The following is a 21723-nucleotide window of genomic DNA, read 5'->3' as shown; positions in this document are numbered from 1 at the left end:
CTCTTCCCACTCCTCTGGGCCATAGAGAGTACTTCTCCCTTCACACCCCTGACCTCTGGCCCACAGCTAGACCTCGTCACACTAACAGAGTGATGTGTGAGTCTGGGGAGACAAGCAGGGCATGTGAAACCCTTCCTTTCCCTCCAGTGTTGACCACCATTTGGAAGCACCCAGGATGCTCAGCTCCATGGCAGGACAGCCCTGTGCATGAAGGGGCAGGGCCTCTCAAGGGAAGGCTCGCTGTGGCCCAGAGAAAGCTGGGACAGGGTGAGTCTCTAATTCTGTGACACAGTATCATGACACGCATTTTCCCACAGCCCTGAAGTTCATGGAGAATGTGGCTTCATCAGTAACAAAGAAGACATTTATCACCTGCCTTGTCTTTTGTGTCATCTCTCAGTTGGCTGCTGGAGACAACATGTGTATAACTTGGATCCCCTGAGGCCCAGACATATATGAAGTAACAAAAAATTCTGTGGCTTAACGTTGGTTCATGGCGACTATGTAACAGTTCTGACTCTGGTGATGCTAAATTATAGGTATAGGAATTATGAAACCTCCTCAAATATCTTTCATCATAAAACCAGCTTTTCTTATTTTCCTGTTTCTTAATAGTTGCCAAAGACTCTCAAATGATGGCTTCACACAAAACAGCAGCTATAAGTTTAAGAGCCCTCTTGACATACCCACTGTGGTAAACACTTTACATAATTACTAATTCTCACAATTCTACAAAGCAGATACGAGCATCCCCAAATCACATGCAAGGGAAAAACTCAGAAGAAACTGACTCAGGCTCACGTGGCTCAGTGGCAGCGCGTGCACGCAAACATAAGTCAAAGCACTTCACCCCTTCGTATATGCACCAAATCTCCTACCACCAATTAACACACAGCGGCAGGGTCAATGCTCAGTGAACTCAACACACTTTTTACCTTTAAGTTGCTCCAGAGGCCGCTTCTAGCTGTTTTATAAAATCCCGGCTCACTGGTTTCTAACACTGGAAGAAAAGTCCGATTTTGCCATTCTTTGCACAGCAAGTCTAAAATGTTCACAGCGAGATGACAGAATAAAACTAAGATATAAGCAGAATAATTTTTCCAGGTAGACAGACATAATGGACATTGGGCTATTCTGAAGCATTAAGCAAAGAAATCAAAATAAAATAAATTTGTTTAAGCCTTCTTTTACAAACAGGAAAATTAAGACGGTTAGAAAGTGCAATAGCGCCACCTATCGCTAAAAAGACCTTCCAGGTTGCCTGGAAAGGTGCAACACAAAAATTGCCTGTAGGGTGAGAAAGGAGAATCAGATAACTAAAAGCTTATTTAGCACACACTACACTTTGCTTCGGGGGGAAGGGAGGGGTATTCAGTATTTAATATGATATTGCTAATACTCCTGAATATAAAAAAAAGACATAGGCTCATGGAAACTCATCTTAGAAGAGGAAAGAATTCAGTCCAGCTACTTAATTTAACAGGAGGGGAGACTGAGATCTTAGATCTTTCCTCCTGGCAATCAGCAGCAAATCTTTCCTAGGCCTCATGTCTTGCACTGTAGAATAAACCAACAGATCTGTACTATGCCAATGTTCATAAAAGTCAAGTCTGTATTTTTCCAACAGTAGGTAATCTAAGTATCTTGCAAAATATTTCTCAAAGAGCCAGGAAATAACACGTTTCTTGAAAAACAAAAACATTTATTTACATATTAAAACAGCATGAGCTTAATTCTCTCTATTAAAAAAGTGACATTTCAAATAAAAATTTTAGATTTTAAAACCTGTTAAGAGTGCAGAAAAAAAATCAAAATTTTCTTTAATCACTAAATAGAGAAGCTTATTCCCTGAAAATTATCAATGTGGATTTTTCTAAACTTAATGGTTCTGGTCAGATTCCCACGAATTTAAAAGTCTGAGTGGATGGTTACACGGCAACATGAATTCGGAGTTGTAACAATACACATTCTGTGTAAATAATCTTCAAGGTCGTCTGCTTAAGGCAATTTAACTAGTCCCTGTCTCACTAGAATGATACAGATTTCATTAAAACTTCATACTGCACTAAAAAAAAACTGAATCCTTGTTAGTTTAAGGCATATTCACATATATCATATATATACATATTGAATATGCATCAGAAATAAGCGACACTATTTAGTATTCAGAGTTGATCCCTCTAAAATATCTGTCATTGTGACAGCACAGTTTTATTAAGCACCTCTTGGGTGCTTTGTATACAAGGCGTCTAATTCTCACAGTCAGACAAGGTAAACGATATTACTCAAATTTCACAAATGACGAAATGTACTTAAGCCATGAAAACAACTAACATATTCATCATCAGGAAAGAAAAGAGTCAGGATTTTATTTACAATACTCACTGACAATCTTTTCTTCCATATTAAGACTACATAAAACCATTTCAGTCTTTGTAAATTTTTCAGTCAATAAGCACCACTAGAGAAAAACAAGTAACATCATTAGCAAAGGTTCGACTTTCAAAGCCAACTTCTCTTTTGCACAATAATTATTTTAAAGGTTTTGTTTCTAGTGCTTACAAAGCACTAAAATAAAAAAAAATACCTTTTTAAGTCATTACCTGAGAATAAAACATTTGTGAAATGTACAATTTTAATTTATGACACTCTATCTCACATTCTCACTGGTGTCTCTCCTTTGAAGGCCTCATCAGGCTGAGATCGCTAAAATCGATCATTTATGGACTCACAGGGGTTCGGGTAACCACTCAACGGGAGGCTGATAAGAGGAGAAATTGAGAATGTATCCTGTGCAGCCTGGATTACAGCACCGAGCTAGCCACCGCCAGCTGCGTGTGATTTGGGACAAGCTGGCCCATCTCTCAATCCCTCAGCTGCAAAAAAGGAGACACTGATACCTACCCTCAAACACCTGCTATGAAGGAAAACATGAGGAAAGCATTTTAGCCTTAGGTAGGTGTCCACTCACAGAGAGTTTCGTCATTATGATGATGAGGATGGCTGTTAACAAATTAAGCTAGACCAAACAGGAGAAATCACCTTAAAGGAGAAACATTTTAAGTCAATCAGCATTTCCTTTTGGGTGGATTGCAGAATATTATATGGATTTTTTTAATAAACTAAGTTTTGTCCATTAATTATAGATTTACTGGTTCATGGACAAGTCTCCAGATAAAGAATTAGAGGCCTCTGACCTCTGAATACGAAGAAAGTAAATTTAAAAAAAGATCAGGAGGGAGATTATACCTCATTTGGGAGAGTATGTGCTTAGCAAGAATGAGGCCCTCAGTTCAGTCCCCATTAACTCCATTTAAAAACTTTGTTTTTAAGAAATGGAGAATTAAAGCAAAAAGATGGAGGAATAGAGAATTTTTTTAGAGACTCATCTCAGGTTTAAGATGGGGAAGAAACCATCCATTTCTCAGAGGAAATCTTAAGAACTATGTAAATTGGATCTGAGATGTCTAGTCTTCTAACATTATTCATGAATTCATATTACCAAGTCTTAAAACTACCTGAAAACCCACAGTGGTGATACTGATCGTAACAGCTGCCAACGTGGATCAAGCTCCGGCTAGGACTGCTCTGTTCTGACATCTCTGCCCCTGAGACCTCACCAGGCTGAGAGCACTAAATTCGGTCATTCATGAGCATCTCGTGTAAGGACTCCATTGTGCTTCTCACTCCCCCCTCACCATCTGAGGGAAGCACTGTTATCATCTCCACCCGCTGATAAGGCCACTGAGGCATAGAGACTAAACCCGTTTCACGTCACATTGTTATTAAAGGATGTCTGTATTTCTGCTGTTTTGCTTTTGACAAAGGAATCTGAGATATCAATTCGAGACTGTTAAATAATCAAGTCTGTCAGATCTTCACCTCAAAGAGCAGATACTATAAATTCCTGATGTAGGATGAGGCTGCCGCCACAAACTGACTCAGCTTGAAATTAATATCCAAGATGAAGCAGCGGATACACGTAAATATTCACGATTGTCAAGTCTGCTCACGGGTCTGGGACCTTCACTGCCTGAATGGGGGTGAAATCCCCACCCATGTCAGGGAGGGAAGCACAGATTTTCAAGGTCTCACCCAGGCTTCACGGGCTGTTTCCCCCCACAGACTGTCCTCAAAGATTAAAAAGCTCTCAAGATTTTTACACCATACAAACCCGAAAGACATATCTGCAGATGGAGCACTTTCTCAGTCTTAAACTTTTTTTGCCTACACTCAGCAAGGGGGAAAAAAGAAACATGACTCTGCAAAGTCTCTGAGCCTCACCACTCACAGGAGTAGAACGGCCACAGCAGAAGATGACCCTTCACATTGCAGGATGAGAACAAAATAAAGCCGCCCCAAAAACAGGCACTCCCAGAGACAGCGCTCAGCTGCCTTCTGCGCACTCACGGTTGTGCAGCCCTCTCCACCATCTATTTCCAGAACACTTCATCACCCCAGAAGAAACCACCTGTCACTAACAGTCACTCCCTAACACCCCTCCACCCAGCCCCTTGCAACCATCACCTGCTCTCTGCCTCTGCACGTGCCTTTTCTTGGCATTTCAGATCACTGAAATCAACAATATTTGGCCGTTTGTGTCTGGTTCCTTTCACTTATCATGCTGTTATAAAGACTCGTCCATGTTGAAGTGGTATCAGCATCTCTGTCTTTTATTTTTTTTTTTGAAAACGTTCAAGTTTATTTGAAGGTGGTAAGTACTATCAAAAAGAGTAGAGTGGAGTATAAGGGATTGGGTTTCAAAGGGAAAAGGGCGGGTTGAACAGTCAGGGTGTACTTCCCAGAGCAGGAGGCCTTTTTCATCTTCGCTTTTATTATTTTTTTTAATTCACTCTTACGTCTGAATAATGTTCCACTACATGGAGATACTACATTCTGTTCATCCATTCAGCAGCTATGTATGTTCCAGGTCCAGAAGAATGAGTGTAAGAGGTGACTGGCAGGGATGGCATTTAAGCAAAGGGCAAGATGTGCTTTCAAAAAAAAAAAGCCAACCAACAGAGGCACAAGGAAATTCACTGCGTTTCTGAGCAAAGTGCTTGCTTGCTTCAGCAGGTCTACCGTGCAGGGCTGGGGCGGATATTGAAAGGGATCACTGTGAGGGAGTCACCTGAGAAGACTCCCCACTTCAAGCAGCTCAGACAATTCTCCCTTAGCCTTTATTGTTAGAGCCAGTTTCCTAGGTTTCTCTTATTTCAAGTAATAGTACTTTAAGTACACATCTGATCATCTGCATCAGACCACCTTACCTCCAAGACACAGAAAACAATTCACTGACCGCAGCAGCTCCAGGACATAACGGTGATGGATCAGGGAGTCCTGCAGCATCCCAGCCTGCAGGTACCAACCCCAGATGTGCCCTGTTGATGTTCAGAAAGTAAAATGCATGGAAATATCTCACTGCTGGTGCATGACTTCTGCCCCCAAATTGCCCCAAAATCATACTGACAAAGCACTACTCAACCCACTCACTACAAAAAAATTAAAAAGCTAAGAAGGCAAATTTATGTTCTTCCATTGAAAACCAGCAACTGTCACTGCCAGTATCTGTGGTGTAATGGTCCTGACTTCAAAAACCACTGCGCAGTTACTTTACAAACGTGAAAGGCATATATGTATTCCACGTAGATGTTATTAGAGTAGGATTTTTCTTTTCAAAATTTCCAGTTGCAACATTAGCACAAGAAAGTTTATGTTTCAGCTTTAAAAGAAAATCAATTATCTTCCACTTTCTTAATGTTGATCCTATTATTATTTTATAAAGGGAGCTATGCTGCAGATTATAAACCAACTGTTTGGCTTCTGCAAATAATAGCTTTATGACTTCACTATTTCAGAGCAAACTTTAGCGATTCTTTGAGAGGTGGGGCCTGGTGCGCCCACTAACAGCTATTTAAATACTGACAAGTATGTGCTATTAAGTAATGCAAAGGCTCTAACTCCACATTAACTCAGAAACCAAAGAAACTACACCAAAACCTTACTTTATCATTTTTAAATATTCCGATTCTTTTGAATATTATATTTCTTAAAAGGTATGATTTCTTTTTGAGAAAAACCACAGCTGTATTAAATTTCCTCTCACCAAGAAAGCAATTTTTATCAAGAATAAAAACCCCTATGGAAATCCAAAACACGGGACATTTCTAGCTAAGTGAACATGCAGATATGAACACAAACTTATGTCCTATCTGATCTCACTCGAACGAGTGCAATAAAATCCTGGGCTACCCTGGAACTTAGCTCTTCTGTTCCATATGTTGGCTGAGCTAAGATCATCACACAAGGCAGGGAAGGAGAGAAGAAAGTCCACCTGGCGGCCTCCATCTGTTTTCTTCCAGCCACAAGGTATCGCTAGAGTGGCCCCGCTAACAAGCCCGCCCCATAAGGAAATCTGGCATACACACTGCCCCTGCCGTCCCCAAGCAGCCCAGACATACCTCTCCCACTGGTCGTCTCCCAGCCTGAGAATAGTCTTCTAATGACCCCGCCAGTTGGTGGCACCCTCCTCCTCTTCCCCGCTACACACACACACACAGAGAGCCAGGGCAGCCTTCCCATAGCACAAAATTGATTACATCAACCCCACTTCAAACCCTTCAGAGGCTCCCTGGTAGAGTTCTAGCCCCACCCCTGACCCTGCTTGCCCAGCCTCACCTCAGTACCCAGGTCCCCAGTGACCTCAGGGGCCCCCTGACCTGCTCCTAATTCCCACTTGCCTCCAGGCTCATTTTGACTGTTTGTCAAGGAAGCCTTCCCTCCCTCCAACCTCCCCACTTTGTTCCTCTGTTCCTAGAACATTCTAGGCTAAGTCAACTTCTGACACTGCTAAGCTCCCAAGAAGCTAATGCATTTTGCTTACTAATGTAGGTCCACCCTCTCTACCCTAGACACTCAGAAGTGCACGTGTTATAAATAAATGAATGACGGGGTGGGTCTCAAAGGGAGAGACATACCTGCTTTCACCCATCCCGGCCCTTCTGTCTGTAGAATATCAGAAGCAAAACCAGAAGTACCTTTCCTGAGGGTCACTTCCTGCTGACAGCATTCACTGCTTCCTGTGTCAGTTTTAGTAAAACCCAAGATCCTCCAAAGCCCTCCTCCCAGGCCCTTTCCAGTGTCCTCCCCAGCAGGGCACCCTCCACCCTGGACCACAGAGGGCAGTCTCCACGATTCCCCAGCCACAAGCCTCCAGGCCTCTGCCCGGGCTACACTTGCCACATGAGCCACATTCTTGACTCCTTCTCCTGGCTGACTCTTAGTCTGTCCTCAGAACTGAATGTAGAGCCCATTTCTTCCAGGAAGTCCTCTCTGATAATACCCTTTAGCTTGTGGCTGGGCTTCTTCTACAGCAGCACTGCATGGCAACCAACTGGTGTTTGTCCACCCACTCCTTTGAGACCATGACATCTTGGAGGCCACGTGGGAAAAAGGAGTGAGATGACGAGGGGTGGGAAGAGCAAAAAGCAAAATCAGAGCCCAAGTCCCAAATTTAAGGATCCTTTCTCAGAAAAAAAGGATAAAATGTTTCATACATGTGTCATTTGGCTACGATTTTTGTGGCTCATGGAAAGCAAGAGCTTGGTGTTTTAGTCCAAGAACCAAGTTACATGCAAAGAAATGTATATATTCATATATAAAGCAAGCCAGAGCTGCTCAACAACAGTATGCTGTTAAATTCCAAAGGAACTTTGATAAAGGCAATCTCTCTCTCTCTCTCTCTTTTTTTTTTTTGGAATCATATAGTTTCAGAAGTATTTGCGTAACTAAGTGATTGCTACAGCCCATGATTCTGCACTGCAGTGTTTGGGGCTGTGGAAGCCCAGATTACATGCACTGTGTAAATGCAATCACACCAACACACTGACAGGGGCCCTAGTGTCTGAGCTGAATTTTCAAAGCAGACAACCTTACAATAGAACACATTTGTAAGTAGAAAGTAAGAAATGCAATGTTCTGTACTCAATTTCATACGTTATATGGGCTATTAACCAACAATGCATCTTTTCTAATGAAACCCAAAAATAAATTGCCAACGTCGATTTTCTCCATCTGATCATTTTATGTTAACATTGGTTATCAAACCCTCACTCCATACGAAAACCTCAGGCCTAAGCAGCAGCAGAGTTACATCCCGCGGAAGACAGCCTATCAAGGGAGAACTGGAGAGTTTCCCTTCAGAAGCTGCTAAGTCTGGTTTTGCACCTGTACGTCATTTGCAACCACGTTATCGTCAAAGGAGTAAAACCTTACATCTGTAGGGTGTAAAGCACTGCAGTGCTTCCAAACCATCAAAGAACGCTGAGCTTTGTGAAACAGTCCTGAGGCACTTAAATCGTACATTTTCTGAAAGGCTCCGAAACTGACTCACTTCACCATTCCAGGTACAACAGGAATTAGTAGAGAGAACATGCCCTTGAAGTCTGACAAGGCCATGCTTGAATCCTGCTACAGCATTTACTAGCCACTAAACGGAACAATTCCTTAACCCCTCTGAGAAGGCTTCCCAATCTGCAAAACGGGGCTGCCACCGCACACCTGGGAGGCATGGATTTGAATGCAACACGAAAGTAGGGCGGCTGCCTGGTACCTGAAACGGGGCCTGGCTAGTTTCCCTCCGCTGCCCTTGTCTCCCTTTAAACTTGCACTGTTGCCTCTGGTAAGGATCAAGCCCCAGCAAGAGACTGCCCGTTTCTTCTGTGTATCCCCAGATATATAACTTACCCTTAGGAGGCCAGAAAAACTGCCTCCTCCCCAGTTACTATCAATATTCTTTAGAGTCTGGGTTGTTTTAACTCTATTATACAGGGAGACTATTCTAGAACAGTCCAAGCACCATTCTCCACTTTGGCTCCCCTCCCAGCACCCATCCCTTTTCATCTCAGATCCTGTATGATTGCCTTCTGCTCATGGGAAATCGAGTCCGGTAGGGTGGGGACTCCCTAGGCCTCCCTCCCTCCCTCAAAAGTTAAGTGTGACTACCTTCTCCCCACTCCCCACTCCAAGTCCAGCTTCTGAGTAGTCTACCCTCCTGGACCCTGCAGACTCTGCAACGTCCCAAGACACACACGTGGCCACGAACCTCCCTTCAGATTTCTTCCTGGCTGGCCCTGCCCACCACCCGGCCCCTTAAGGATAAATGGCATTGCTGTGAAAATCCCAAACGCCGCTGACTGACACACCAAAGCTGCATGGTCTGGGCTTTCCTCCAACCGAGGCACAGCCCTGCTCTCCCCCACCCTCAGTCTGCACCTCTGGAGAAGTGCTAACCCACATGTAAGGCTGTGAACACCAGCTAAGAAGGACGAATCCCAACGTGTATCGCTATTCCGGCACCTTCACCTGATCCCCAGGCTCATAGACCCGAGTGCCTCTTTGAAGTCCTAACTTGGATGACAAATGGCATCTAAAAAATGCCTCATGTCCAGCATTTACTCTGGAATTCGATTCCTGGCAGGTATCTCCCAGGCTTCCCAATTTAGTAACAGCCCCAGCACACATCTAGGTGTTTGAGGTCACATTAAATTTCCCCTGTTCCCTCCCCCCGGCCCTGCCCTGGAATCAGTCTTGTTATTTCCGTCGCTAAGCCCATCTCAAGTCTGGTTCTGCAGGGACCACGGCCGGAACCCCACAAGCTCACAGCAGTGTGCAGTGAGTCACAGTCCTCTGAAGGGTGCTCCCTGGAGAGGGAGGCATCTCCTGGCAAGGGTCACCTCAGAAGGCACTGGATTCTCACAAAGGAGGCCCAGGAGAAGGGACTCAAGGTTTGTCTGTGGTCTGAGCTTTGAAGGGCCCGAGGTCTTGGGGAGCTCCTAGTGAGCAGACACAGCTGCCAGTGAGCAAAAGAGGATGGAGGAGCCCAGGCAAGGATGTTCTCACTCCGACCCCTGGGCTCTCAGGAGCCACAGGAAAGGCCTGTGTCCAGGGCACAGCCCAGTCATCACAGATCCCAGCCTGCATTTGCCAACCCAGACAGCCTAAACTCATTCAACTTGCGACACTTACTTCTGTTCTGTTCCCCACCCAGAATGTGATGGACTCATTCAGAAATTCTGGCCTGTCTCAAACGAGACCAAGTCAGTGAAAAACGCAGAGTCGACATTTGGACCAGAGTATGAAAGAAGAAACAAGGCCTCATGGTCAGCATGATGGTGGTGGCCAAACCCTTCCCCCGGGTGAGAAGAACCATGGTGGGGGTGAGAATGCAACGTCCTAGGTCGGCCAAAGCATCTTCCTCCACGGCTGACTGAGGTGTTGGTGTCTCACTACCACAAACTAACGACACGGCCGTCAGTGGTGGACATCAGCTGCAACAGACACGGAGTCAGCTATTTACTGCCAACATGGGTTAAAATAAAGGCCGGTGCAGGGAGGCCAGCACGGCTGCTGAGGCAAACCACAGACCCGGCTATGAATGCCCACTGGCTGAAACAGAGTGGAGCCTTCGATCCCCTTTAGCGCTCCATTTGTCCACCAAGTGAGCCAGCCTCTTCGGAGAAGGCTATGTAGTCCTGATACTCAGAGAAACCAGCCTCGTAAAGGGAACAAAAGAGTGGCATGGATTTTAGACACGATACTGCTCCTTTATGAAGGCAAAGTTAACTAAATGGCACGGGGAAGTTGAATGCAAAAAAAAAAGTGACTGCTTCCTCAAACAGCGTCCCCTGCAGCTGCTCACCCCCGAGCCGGCCACTTCCTCACCAGTGACCGCCGGCCTGGAAACGCCGTCACGCACATCACACAGTGACAGCCAGGAACCACATGCCGAGCACGTTTGTGTAAAAGCCGAATCAAGCAAGATGCTGCAGACTTTGACTTTCCAATTTAAATACTCCATGGAAAAGAATCCCTCAGCAGCAGCCTAAATCAATTCGCATCTCACTTCTTGAAAACAAACAAACTTAATAAGGGCGCATTTGTCACCAAATATAAGGAGGACTAAACAGGTTCCTCAAAGCAAGGATTTTAACAGGTATCAAACACCAGTGGGTAATGTGCTAAGAAAGCAAATATTCCAAAAAATTACAAAATAAATAGATGACTAGGATAATACATGAATCAAGTCAGCTGTTAAGTTTTTGCTTTTTAAAGTGATGTAGACAGTACGGTGGGCGATCTGGCTATTTCCAATGCAGGGTGTGCACAGCCCACCTTTTTCAGATGTAACAACATCCTCACTGGGCAGTACAAGAGAAGAAGGAAAAAAAGAAAAAGGAAAAGAGGAACAAGCGAAAATTAGAAACACAGAAGAACAAAAATGACTTTGACAGCCTGTACAAGAGCTTAGCTGAGTTTGTGAGGCCAGGGACGCGGGGACGGTGAGACCCACGCTAACCTCCTGCTCCAGGGAATGCAGGAGACTGTGGGGAGCGGCGCTGCCGGGGACACCAACGTGATCAGCTCCCCTAACCTAAACTCCACCTACATGCATCTAGATAGCTTTTGAGCTACAAAATGTTGTCGCATTTCAGGCTGGACAGTTTTACTCACTGCCACCAAGAGTAGCAGGAGAGAATTAGGCTCTGATCCTGCACCAAAGCATTGCTATATAAATTAATGACTGTGGAATAGTAAAAGCAACAATGGAGTAAAACTGACTGGAGAAGAACGTGCTTGACCCGAGCCCACTGGCCGCGTTATCTCACTGACGTTCAGATGCTGGCTGGGCGCTTATTGTACCAAAACAGAGAGACCCACCTGGAGGGAGGTTTAATGCGCTGCTGTATTTTGATGCCGAGAGCCATGCCTGGTACATGAGGTTCTGGGTAAACAATGGGGATAGTGTCAACCACTATGGGCTAAGCACACATCCAGCTACTCCGCCAAATCCCAAGGGCAGACTTCAAAATGCAAAAACAAGCTGGCATTCTCTGGTGGGTCTACAGACTCAGAGCCAAGCAGTTGCTGAGCAAAAATGTCACCATTGCCTCTTATGACAAAAGAGGAAGCACTGTCCAGGGGGCTGGGGCAGGGCTCCAGGCTTCCACTGCTCACCCACCAGTGTGTGCAGGGGGATAAGGTGGTCCCTGCTTACGTTGCACCGATGTACCTACCTTGACTAATGCCTGGGGGCTCAGCAGGAGGTGACAGGTGAGGTGAACGGAGTCAGTCTGGGAGAAGCCCGGTGCTGGCAGCTGTGCCTTCAGCAGTGCCCAGGCTCCTAAACCTGCCACCTAATCTCCAAGGAGCAGAAGGGGAGTGTGGACATGTAGATCACAGGGCCCTGTGAGGACAAGTACAGATCATGGCCACGACATGCCTTGCCCCTTCCTTAAGCCACAGAGGCATGTCCGGGGAGGAACTGAAAATTCATCCAGAGTTCACCAGACACCACACGCAGGTGGGACTCTGGTCCCCTGTGCCTCTCACTCACAGGGCTGGTCTGGACATTCTTTTTATCAATTCTCTGGAATCTTCTCCTCCAACTGACTAACAACCAGAAAGTAGGATCTGATCTTAGGTATGTTCAAGAGTCACAGAGCACCGCCTCCACAGCGGGCCCAGCAGTACGTGCCAGGTTCTCCGACCGTCACCTTTGGGACCGCCATGAGCGCTCCCCAAACTCAAAGCCCGAGGCCGTAGGCCGGGGGAATACAACTTCCCTCACTCTCCCCAGCAAAGTGGAACCACCTCTCGGCAAAGGCATCTCAACCTTTACTGCCCGAGGGACAACACGATAGACACATGGGAAACAGAGCAGAGGGTGAGGGGGTAGGCTGCCCAGAAGAGCTCGTCTGCACTTCCGAGGCAAAGTGAGGCCTTTGACCTAATCACAGGGGCAAAGTGAGCAGGAACCTTTCCCTGCTCTGTCCTATACTCCGTGACACAACTTTCCCTGCATAAGGAGTTCATTCGGAAGTCCCTGACGGTGTTTCTGATGTCCTAACCTGGCATGGTGGCTGTCGGGCAGGGAGAGAGGGCCTGAGCCTTGCAGGTGCTGGGCCTGGGAGGCAGCAGACACTGGCTCCAGCTGCAGCTCAACCAGCGCCTCGTTCTGCGTCTCGGGATTCAGCATCTCATCTATAAGCAAAGGGATGAGACTGTCCCAGGACAGGCTGCCCAACAGAAATGAGATGAGATCCATGTAAAGAAAGTTTCCCAGTTGCCACATTTAAAAATTAAACAAACAAACAAAAAAACAAATATTAGAAACTGATTTTAAGAACAGATCTTACTTATTCTACTGTATGTAAAATACTATTATTTTGACATGTAATCAATATAGAAAGTAACAAGATAGAATACATTCCTTTTTCTAGACAAGCCTCAGCGTCTGATGTGCATTTGACCTACAGCACATGTCAGCTCAGACCAGCCTCCTCCTCAGCGCTCCTAGCATCAGTGGCTGTTGCTACTCTATTGGACAGAAACTCCAGGGGTCCCACAGTGGTCCTGGCTGAAAAACGGGAGGAAGTGTCCACACTAACCCTAAAAGGATCTCTCTGAAACAAAGGTGGATTCACTTTGAAATGTCTGTAAATCGGCGGGCTGCACCTTCCTCCACCCTTGGCTACAAGACAGCCTTCTTCCTTGCTGATCCCTTCCTGGATGTAGGGAAGCAATCCGGCACACAGCCAGGGCGGCCGGTCCTACAGGTAGGCTTACTTGCTCTCTGTGTCCAGTCCCATGAAGTCCTCCTTCTCCAACAAGGTGCAGAGGAGGGGGATCTTGTCTCCAGACTTGTTGGGGGCCCTATCCAGCCACTTGGACTTCAGAATGATGAAGAGTGACTCAGTGAAGTCCTCGATCCTCTTCTCCACCAGCCTGCAGGCCTCGTAGATTGAAGGCCACGTCGGTGCGCGTCTGCTCGGACACCTCCCCATACAGCACAAAGACAAAGAGCTGAGAGTCATTAACGAGGTGCCATACAGCTCCTCTGCACGTGGAGCTTCTCGAAGGCCTTGGCCGAGAGGCAGTCGATAATGGTGGCAAGGCCCACGACCTTGCAATGTGTCTGGAAGTTTCTCCACTCATTCTCGGGCGCATAGTGGTGCCTATAGTGGATACAGAGTGCCCACTGGGAGCCGCACGGGCTGATCTGGCTCACCAAGGAGATTCGCTTATAGATGCAAAAAAATTTTCCTCTGAGATGATCCCAACGGCTTTTACCATCACGGGGAGAATCTGTTCGTTCTCAGCGCACTGCACGTAGTCAGGGATGCTCATGTTGCAGTCCCTGCAGAGAGGTGAGAGGAGATCGATATACATACTCTTCTGTGGGCTGTGCGCCCCTCTGGGTTGCAGTGACCTCGTGTGTACCAGCCAGAAGGCAAGGGAAGCCCAAGCAAAGCCTGGGGTACAGTTTGTCCTCAGCGTCTGCACATGGCTATTGTAGCTCGGATCACATTACCCAGCTTTTGGTCTAGGCTTGCTGCGCCTGCACAGCAGTGTCATTTCTTGTTTTCTGTTTCCAAGTACCTAGCCAGACCCTGATGCAAAGTCAGTGCTCAAAACTGCTGGATAAAGAAATGAACAAAGGAACAGCTTTCCAAACCCCTTTAAGTAGAATATAGAGAAAAGAACCACAGTGGGATCTAAACATCAGGATTTCAATTCCAATTTGTTTGAACTCCTAAGCTGCAGAATAATGGGTAAGAAAACTTGCCTTGGGGAGAAGGGTACAGTTCAGTGGTAGAGCACGTGCTTACCATGTACGAGGTCCTGGGTTCAAACCCCAGTACCTCATTTTCAAAAATGAAACTAATAAACAATCATACTTACCCTCCTCAAAAAATATTTTTAATTCAAATTTCAAAAAACATCTTGCAATTGACACAACATTGTAAACTTGACTATACTTCAATTAAAAAAAAATCCTTGCCTTACAAGAATATATCTGGATTACGCAAGTTTGCAAATTAAAATGCCTAGGGTACCACCTGCATAAAAAGGGGGGACTGTAGAAATTTACTATCGCTCCTTTATGAGCTATATTACCTTTGGTGGGGGTTATAACTTCTCACTTTCTTTAAAAAAAAGAAAACTTAACCTGATTCTCATTACTGCTGAGGAATCAGATAACCCTATGAAAGCATCTGACCCACAGAGGTTACTCAATAAATGTTTGTTGAATGAATGAATAAACAAGCAAAGTGAATGGTGCTCCCTGCTATAGACCATCATAGTGGTACTGCCTAGAAATCCCAAGCCCAAGTTCACCCAACTCTGCACTAACCATGTGGGTGACCTGGGCAGGCCTGTGTGCTTCTCTAAGTCCCAGTTTAATCGTGAATAGAAATGAAGGCAATAACACAAACTTCAAAGGGTTAGTGAGTCAGTAATGAATTGTACCCGAAATTTGCAAGATCGAACCATTAAGGAAAACTGGGCAAAGAGTTCATAGGCCCTCTCCATATTATCTCTTATAACTACATGGGAATCTACATTACATTACAAAATTAAAAGTCTAATATTTTAAAGAGGATATTGAGGTTAAATGAGCTCACTGTCTCAAATAAGGAACACACAGCACAAATAGAACAATCCCTAGACCATGAGATACACTCAGTTAAATTTCCCACTGAATCCACTGGTCCCTCCAAATTCAGAGCACGAGGATGGGTCCTCGTGGCCAGAGGCCACTGCAACTGAAGCTAACAAATCTAGTGGTCCCCACTTCCAAGAGCCCTTCTCACCAACCTAGGTCTAAGTTTGTATTTGTAATTTATTTTTCTTTTTATTAAATAGAAACCCCCAATTGCATAGCCTTCAGTTCACCAAAACCTGACCACAGAGATCATGATGGCAGCCCTCCTTTGTGAAACAATAAAATGAAAAGCCATTTCCACAAGACCTCTGTGTAAATCTACAAGGGAACTTCATCCTGGACTGAGAGGAAGAGGACTGGGGAGGAGGGGGCAATCTGGGGCACAGAGAACCAAGGGCCACCTGTCCGACGATGGACTTTAGTTTCAACACTCACCCTCCAGGAACTTCAAAATACACACAGACAGAGTGCTATGGACAAGATTTTTTTTTTCAAAGAAATCACTGACGCCCTAGCAGCTCTTGTTTCTAAAGAGACACAAATGGATTATGTGTATAATGTTTCACAAAAACCCTAAAATACTATCACCCCAACTTGACACATGAAGAAACTGAGGGAGAGAAGTTTATCACATTGTGCAAGATTAGAGAGAGGCCACATCAGACACTGTATTTAAACCCAATCCCCTTCTCCAGTGCTCACACTAGAAAGTGTGACATACAGCCCCTTTTCTGCCCTTTCCCTGCAATAAATCTCTGAAGAGTCTTTTCTGTGCCACCTGGAATCACAATCACATCAGTTTTCCACAAAGAACTTTGTCACTCCTTGGAGGACATATCAAAATCTGAACAGTTGGGATGGGAGGAGAGATTTGCATTTTCTGTTTCTCAAAGGAAACATGGCTTTAAAAGAAACTGAAAAGCACTTACCTAGTCTACGGTCTCATTGTGCAGAGAAGGAAACGGACACTGAGAAGAGATGAGGAAAGGGCCTTATTAACAAATATTGCCTGAGTGCAGCACCAAGCCAGCCCTGGGCACCACTGTGGGAAGATCTGGGAGACCCAGGAGATTGACTGTTAGAAAAAGGAAAGAGAAGAAGCATACAAGGCCCTGTCTCTACACCACCATACCATGAAGTTCCACCAAATTATCCAGTATTGGGTGCAGCCAAAATTTAGGTGGGCTAAAGAGGTTATAGAAACCTGGAAGTCTCAATCATAGTGGAAATTCTAACATTTACTGTGTTTTTTTCCCAGTTCAAGCATCAGCTCAGTGGGTGCTCTGTACCAGGGACTACACGAGGCCTGGAGTTCTCCCAAATACAGATCTCTGTTACCACTTGTGAAAACCACATACAGGCCCACCAGAAGTAAAACGCCCACAGATAAGATGGAATTACTGAAACTGAAAGCCGCCAAGCAGCATATATTAACTAGGAAAAACAATGCTGATAGAAATGGACTCATGGACATAGAAACAAACTGTGTTTAGCAGGCAGGAAAGGGGGGATTAACAGATACATATTAATAAATATAAAATAAATGACAAGGACCTGCTATATAGCACAGGGAACTATATTCAAGTTCTTGTAATGAGTTGTACTAAAAACAATCTAAAACTTATGTATATACATATGCATCTGTTTATAACTGAATCTCTCCTGTACACCTGAAACTAACATTGTAAGTTAACTACACTTCAATAAAAAATAATTAGAAAAATAAAAGCAAGTCATTAAAAAAATAAAAGAACACTGTAATCCCCTTAGCTGTAGGTGGTGGAGAATTCTGGTGGCAAACACCAAGTCCACTGGATCACTCCAGCACTGACTGTCACCCTTTCTGACCATCAGAGTGTCACTTGGCTTCACTGAGGTTACTTTTCTCTTCTGTAGAAAGCTACAGTTGCAACTAAGAATGTATAGAATCTCATCATTCACAAGCCCAACAATTTGTGAGGACTTCCCATGGGCCAGGCTCTGGACAGATGAAAATTTAGGGTCTCAGATATATTCAACGGTAGAAGAAGTTTATGCCATAAAGACATTAATTATTCCTGTTTTTATAGACAGGTTCAATGTAATTCTTATTAGAATTCCTACCAGATTTTTCATGGAATGTAACGAGTTAATTTATGGTCAGGAACAGCCAAGAAACTTCTTTAGAAACACCACTGGAGAAGGGTGGATAGGTCATTGATTTCCACTGTTCTTTCTGAAGTGATAAAAAACGTTCTGGAATAATAATGGTTGCAGCACTGTGAATATGCTAAAAGCTGCTGAATTGTACCATTTAAATGGATGGACTTCATGGTGTGTGAACAAAATCACAATAAAGCTGTTATATGAAAAAAAATATTTCTTGACAATTATTTTCCCCTCTATACAACTAGTCTGCTGCACAATTTAAGAAAAACAAAAAGCCAAAACAAACCAAACTGTGCCAGGAGCTCTTTAGGACTGCAATGTCCCTGGGACTCCAAGGCCTCTGGTGGTGCTGTTCCTGTTAACACACACTAGCTGGGCTGGACTAGTTAGGGACTGTAACTATCTTTCTAAAATCTACGGTCACACTTTTCACCCTTGGAGAGGGAAGCCTGGAGGATGTCACAGCCTCATGCCTTCAGCTCATTTTTAGCTGAGCCAAGCCCTGCTTTCACCACTATAATCCCTCGCACTATAAAAACACGTGACATCATCAAGCACCGCCATCATAACACCTGAAATTGTTCAAGGAAATTACCTGGGGCAGAAACACTGAGGGAGGAGACGGAAGCTCCCTTAGCACTGACGCTCCCTTTTGCCAACTCCACCAGGAGAGGCTGGTATTTACAACCTGAGGCTCTCAGCCCAGGGAGCAGCGCCCACGCCACTGACCTGGTCCGCAGGGAGCGGGAAAGGGAGAGGAGGGCAGCCCCGGGGTCATGGGGCAGGGAGAGCTGGGTGGGGGACGCGTGCGGCAGCCCGGCTCGGAGGCCAGCCCCAGCCGCCCGCCCCCGCCCCCGTCCGGGTCCGCAGACCCCACCCGCGCGGGACACAGCCCGCACAGGTGTGGGGACGGGTCGGCGGCCGAGGAGAGGAAGCCCGGGAGGAGAGTTCTCGCAGGCGGTAGAGGGGAAGGGGACGCCAGCCGCGGACTGAGGGGAGCCCGGCTGGGGCGAGAGGCGGCAGGTGCACACCTGGCCCTGGACAGGTGTGACCGAGGCGCTGGGGCAGAGGGGCCTGGCCCGAGCAATTCAGCTGAACACACGTTGATTCGCGCCCTCGCGGGCTCTGATACGCGGACCACCCTCCCCCAGCAGACTGAACATTTCCCGGGAGCCCCTAACTTGCACTTCCACAGCCGGAGGTCCCGGCCCCGGGCAGAAGCCAAAGGCCTAACGGGCCACAGAACTGAGAAGCCTTTGGGGCCGATCCCCGGCTCTGAGCTGGAGCTTCCAATCCGCGGTCCAGCTGGCACCGACTACGCATGCGCAGTCGTGCCAGCGACCCTCTGGTTTCTGCGAGAGAAGCTGGGGAAGTGAGGGAGGGAGAAAATGGGAGGAGGAAGGGAGGAGGGGAAAAGTGGAGGGAGATAGATGGATAGGAGGTGCAGAGAGAACGGAGGGATCTGGAGAGGGGAGGGGAGTAGCAGAGATGGAGAGAATAATCTTTACCTCCGGCGGCACCCCGAAACAGGCAGCAGTCCTGCCTCTGCACCCTTCTCTAACACTTCAAGGCCCGCAGCTCAAATTTTATCTCCCTGGTCCAGCCCTTCAGTCGAGGCCTCTGCAGAACCCCTATGGGATCACGTCCGTTGCCCCCACGCGGAGAAGTGTTTCCTGTTGCTCTGGGAACCAAGCACCCGAGGGTGTTGTCGCTCAGAACTACCTTGGGAAGAGTACATATTCCCCTTTTACACGCTGGGAAACAGGCAGGCAAGATCTCTGCCTTAGCTCCACTATCCCAAGTTTTGAGCTGGTGGGGAGCGGGAGGTATAAAATCAGAGCCCCAGAGGGAGCATACTGCCTGAGTGTTGGTGCATAGTCCCCATCCCGCCTGATTAAACCACACCCCACCCTAGGGGAACCATCAAGGGCTCACAGTAGGTCCCTGGGTGTGGGAGAGCTGTCCTCATTTCCAGTGCCCAGCTTGCTGGGTAGATAGGAGTGTTACTGAGTCCAAATTCATTCTCCTCAGTGCAGGACAGGCCAGTAAGTTGGGAGACCAGGTGTTGGGGCATGGAATACCAAGTTTCTCTAGACCTTGATGGCAAAGTAATGTCCTGGAAAAACATCTCCCCAAGTCAGAATTCAGGCTCCTTTCCTACGTGCTTGGTTGTAGCAAATTATTGGTGTAGGAATTCTTTTTTGTTAAAATCCTTTGTTCTTGCAGCTATCCGCCTGAGTCAAATCTCTGTAAACCTCCAGCAAAACAAACGTTATTTTCTATTCTGCAACTTGTTATCTTTTTATGAATGAAAAAGTGTTAAATATCCTTAAAGGTCAGAGCCTTCAGAATAGGCTCTCCTGTATATTTCAGGTTCTAGGCAACATTGTTTCACAAGCAAGATGAAGCCTAGGAGACAGAGTACAGGGTTAAAGTCAAAGGAAAAGTTCTATTATGGAGTCAGATTTGTTCTTTTCTATTACCCGGGCAGAAGGCACTTGAGGATTTAAACCCCTATAAGTTAAAAATAAGTAAACGTTTAAAGGAATTTGTATACATAGGTGGGAATATGCAAAGCATATCTGGAAAAGCACAAAAAGGATAGTAAACAGTGGCATCTCCAGGGAGGGCTGAAAGAACAGAGGATGAGGGAAAACTTCTTTCACTTGTTTGACTTTAAACCTGTGCCCTTTTTCCTAGGTTTAGTCTTGTTCGTTCTGCACCTTTTGTAAAACAATGTTGCCTAAAGCCTGAAATATACAGGAGACCCTATCCTCAAGGCTCTGACTTTAAAGGAAATTAACACTTTTCCATTCGTATAAAGATAACAAGTTACAAAATAGAAATAACATTTGTTTGTTGGAGGTTTACACGGATCTGACCCAGGTGAAGAGCTGCAAGAACAAAAGATTCTAACAACAAAGAATTCATAAAAGAAGTTTGCAACAACCAAGCATTCCTGCTTCCCCTTTTTAATATAAAAAGATCCTGAATTCTGACTTTGGGAGATGGTTTTCCAGGACATTTGACTTCCATCTTCTCATCTGGCTTTCCAAATTAAAGTTGCTATTTCTTGCCGCAAAACCTGCTCTCCCGATTTACTGGCCTGTAATGCACAAGCAGAACAAGTATGGACTTGGAAAGACAAACATACATTGAAAGTACCCATTTGGTATTTTAAATGACCTGCTTCCACTCGTCTTCCTGACGTTTTCTTCTCTTGACAACTCCTGCTATGTGTATGAAAACCCTGCCATGTGGACACATTTACATCTCTAGCCACTACCCTTCCAGGTAAGAACTGATGCCAAGAAGTCAATGGAAGTTGCTAGAATGTATTACCTGGCCAGAAAAGAGCAGAAGTGGGTTCTGGCTGATGTTCAGGAGCAGGCTGGGACACCTGACAAGATGTCATATGTACGGATAGACAGCTGAGCACCAAAGGAGAAGCTTCTAAGCCTCCATAAGGGACTTGTTGGATAGGAAGGAAAAGTCCCAGCCTATAGCTCTGATCCCACCACAAGCTTCCTGGGCGAGGCTGCACAAGTCACTTAAATTCTCTAGGCCCGTCCTGCCCACCATGGGAGCCACCAGCCACATTCAGGATTATGAAGTTATTCTGTAGCCAGACAGAATTATAAATACACATTTTATTGCAAAAGTTCAGCAAGTATAATATTTAAAAACATTATTGGTTATCTTGCCCTAACGAGTTATTTTTGTATGTCTAGCTTTCTGTGGTTTGCAAAGCCTTGCGACTAATGATTCCCTTACAGTGAGGTATTTTGAAATTATAAGTTACTGGACACAGTACCCTCATATCACACTTGAAAAAAATTGATCCACATAAGCAAGGTGATCTGACTTAGTAGTTATGAGCAGGGGCTCTGGGGTCAGCCTGCCTGAGTATAAATTCTCACTCTGCCTCCAGGGGGTTCTGTGTGAATCTTGGAAAAATTATTGTTGTTGTTGTTGTTGTTGTTATTTGTGCCTCTTTTTCCTTCCCTTTTAAATAGCGAGAAATATGTAGACTCTATCTCGTACCGCGTTGCCAGGATTAAATGGGT

The 21723-nt window shown here is 45.6% G+C and overlaps 1 protein-coding gene across 1 annotated transcript in view; it reads right to left on the bottom strand.

The window, feature by feature from the left end:
* LOC116277476 (uncharacterized) overlaps positions 1-13844 on the bottom strand; it is a 126840-nt gene extending 112996 nt beyond the window's left edge. Inside the window, exon 1 of the mRNA XM_072952715.1 lies at positions 13627-13844. Within this exon, the coding sequence (XP_072808816.1) occupies positions 13627-13844 (218 nt within the window). The remainder of the gene's footprint in view (positions 1-13626) is intronic.
* Positions 13845-21723: the final 7879 nt, after the last annotated feature.

The sequence above is a fragment of the Vicugna pacos genome, chromosome 31 (assembly GCF_048564905.1).
Source record: "Vicugna pacos chromosome 31, VicPac4, whole genome shotgun sequence".
Classification (NCBI taxonomy): domain Eukaryota; kingdom Metazoa; phylum Chordata; class Mammalia; order Artiodactyla; family Camelidae; genus Vicugna; species Vicugna pacos.
Note: the sequence above shows the minus strand (reverse complement) of the source record. Positions and strands in the feature narration are given on the sequence as shown.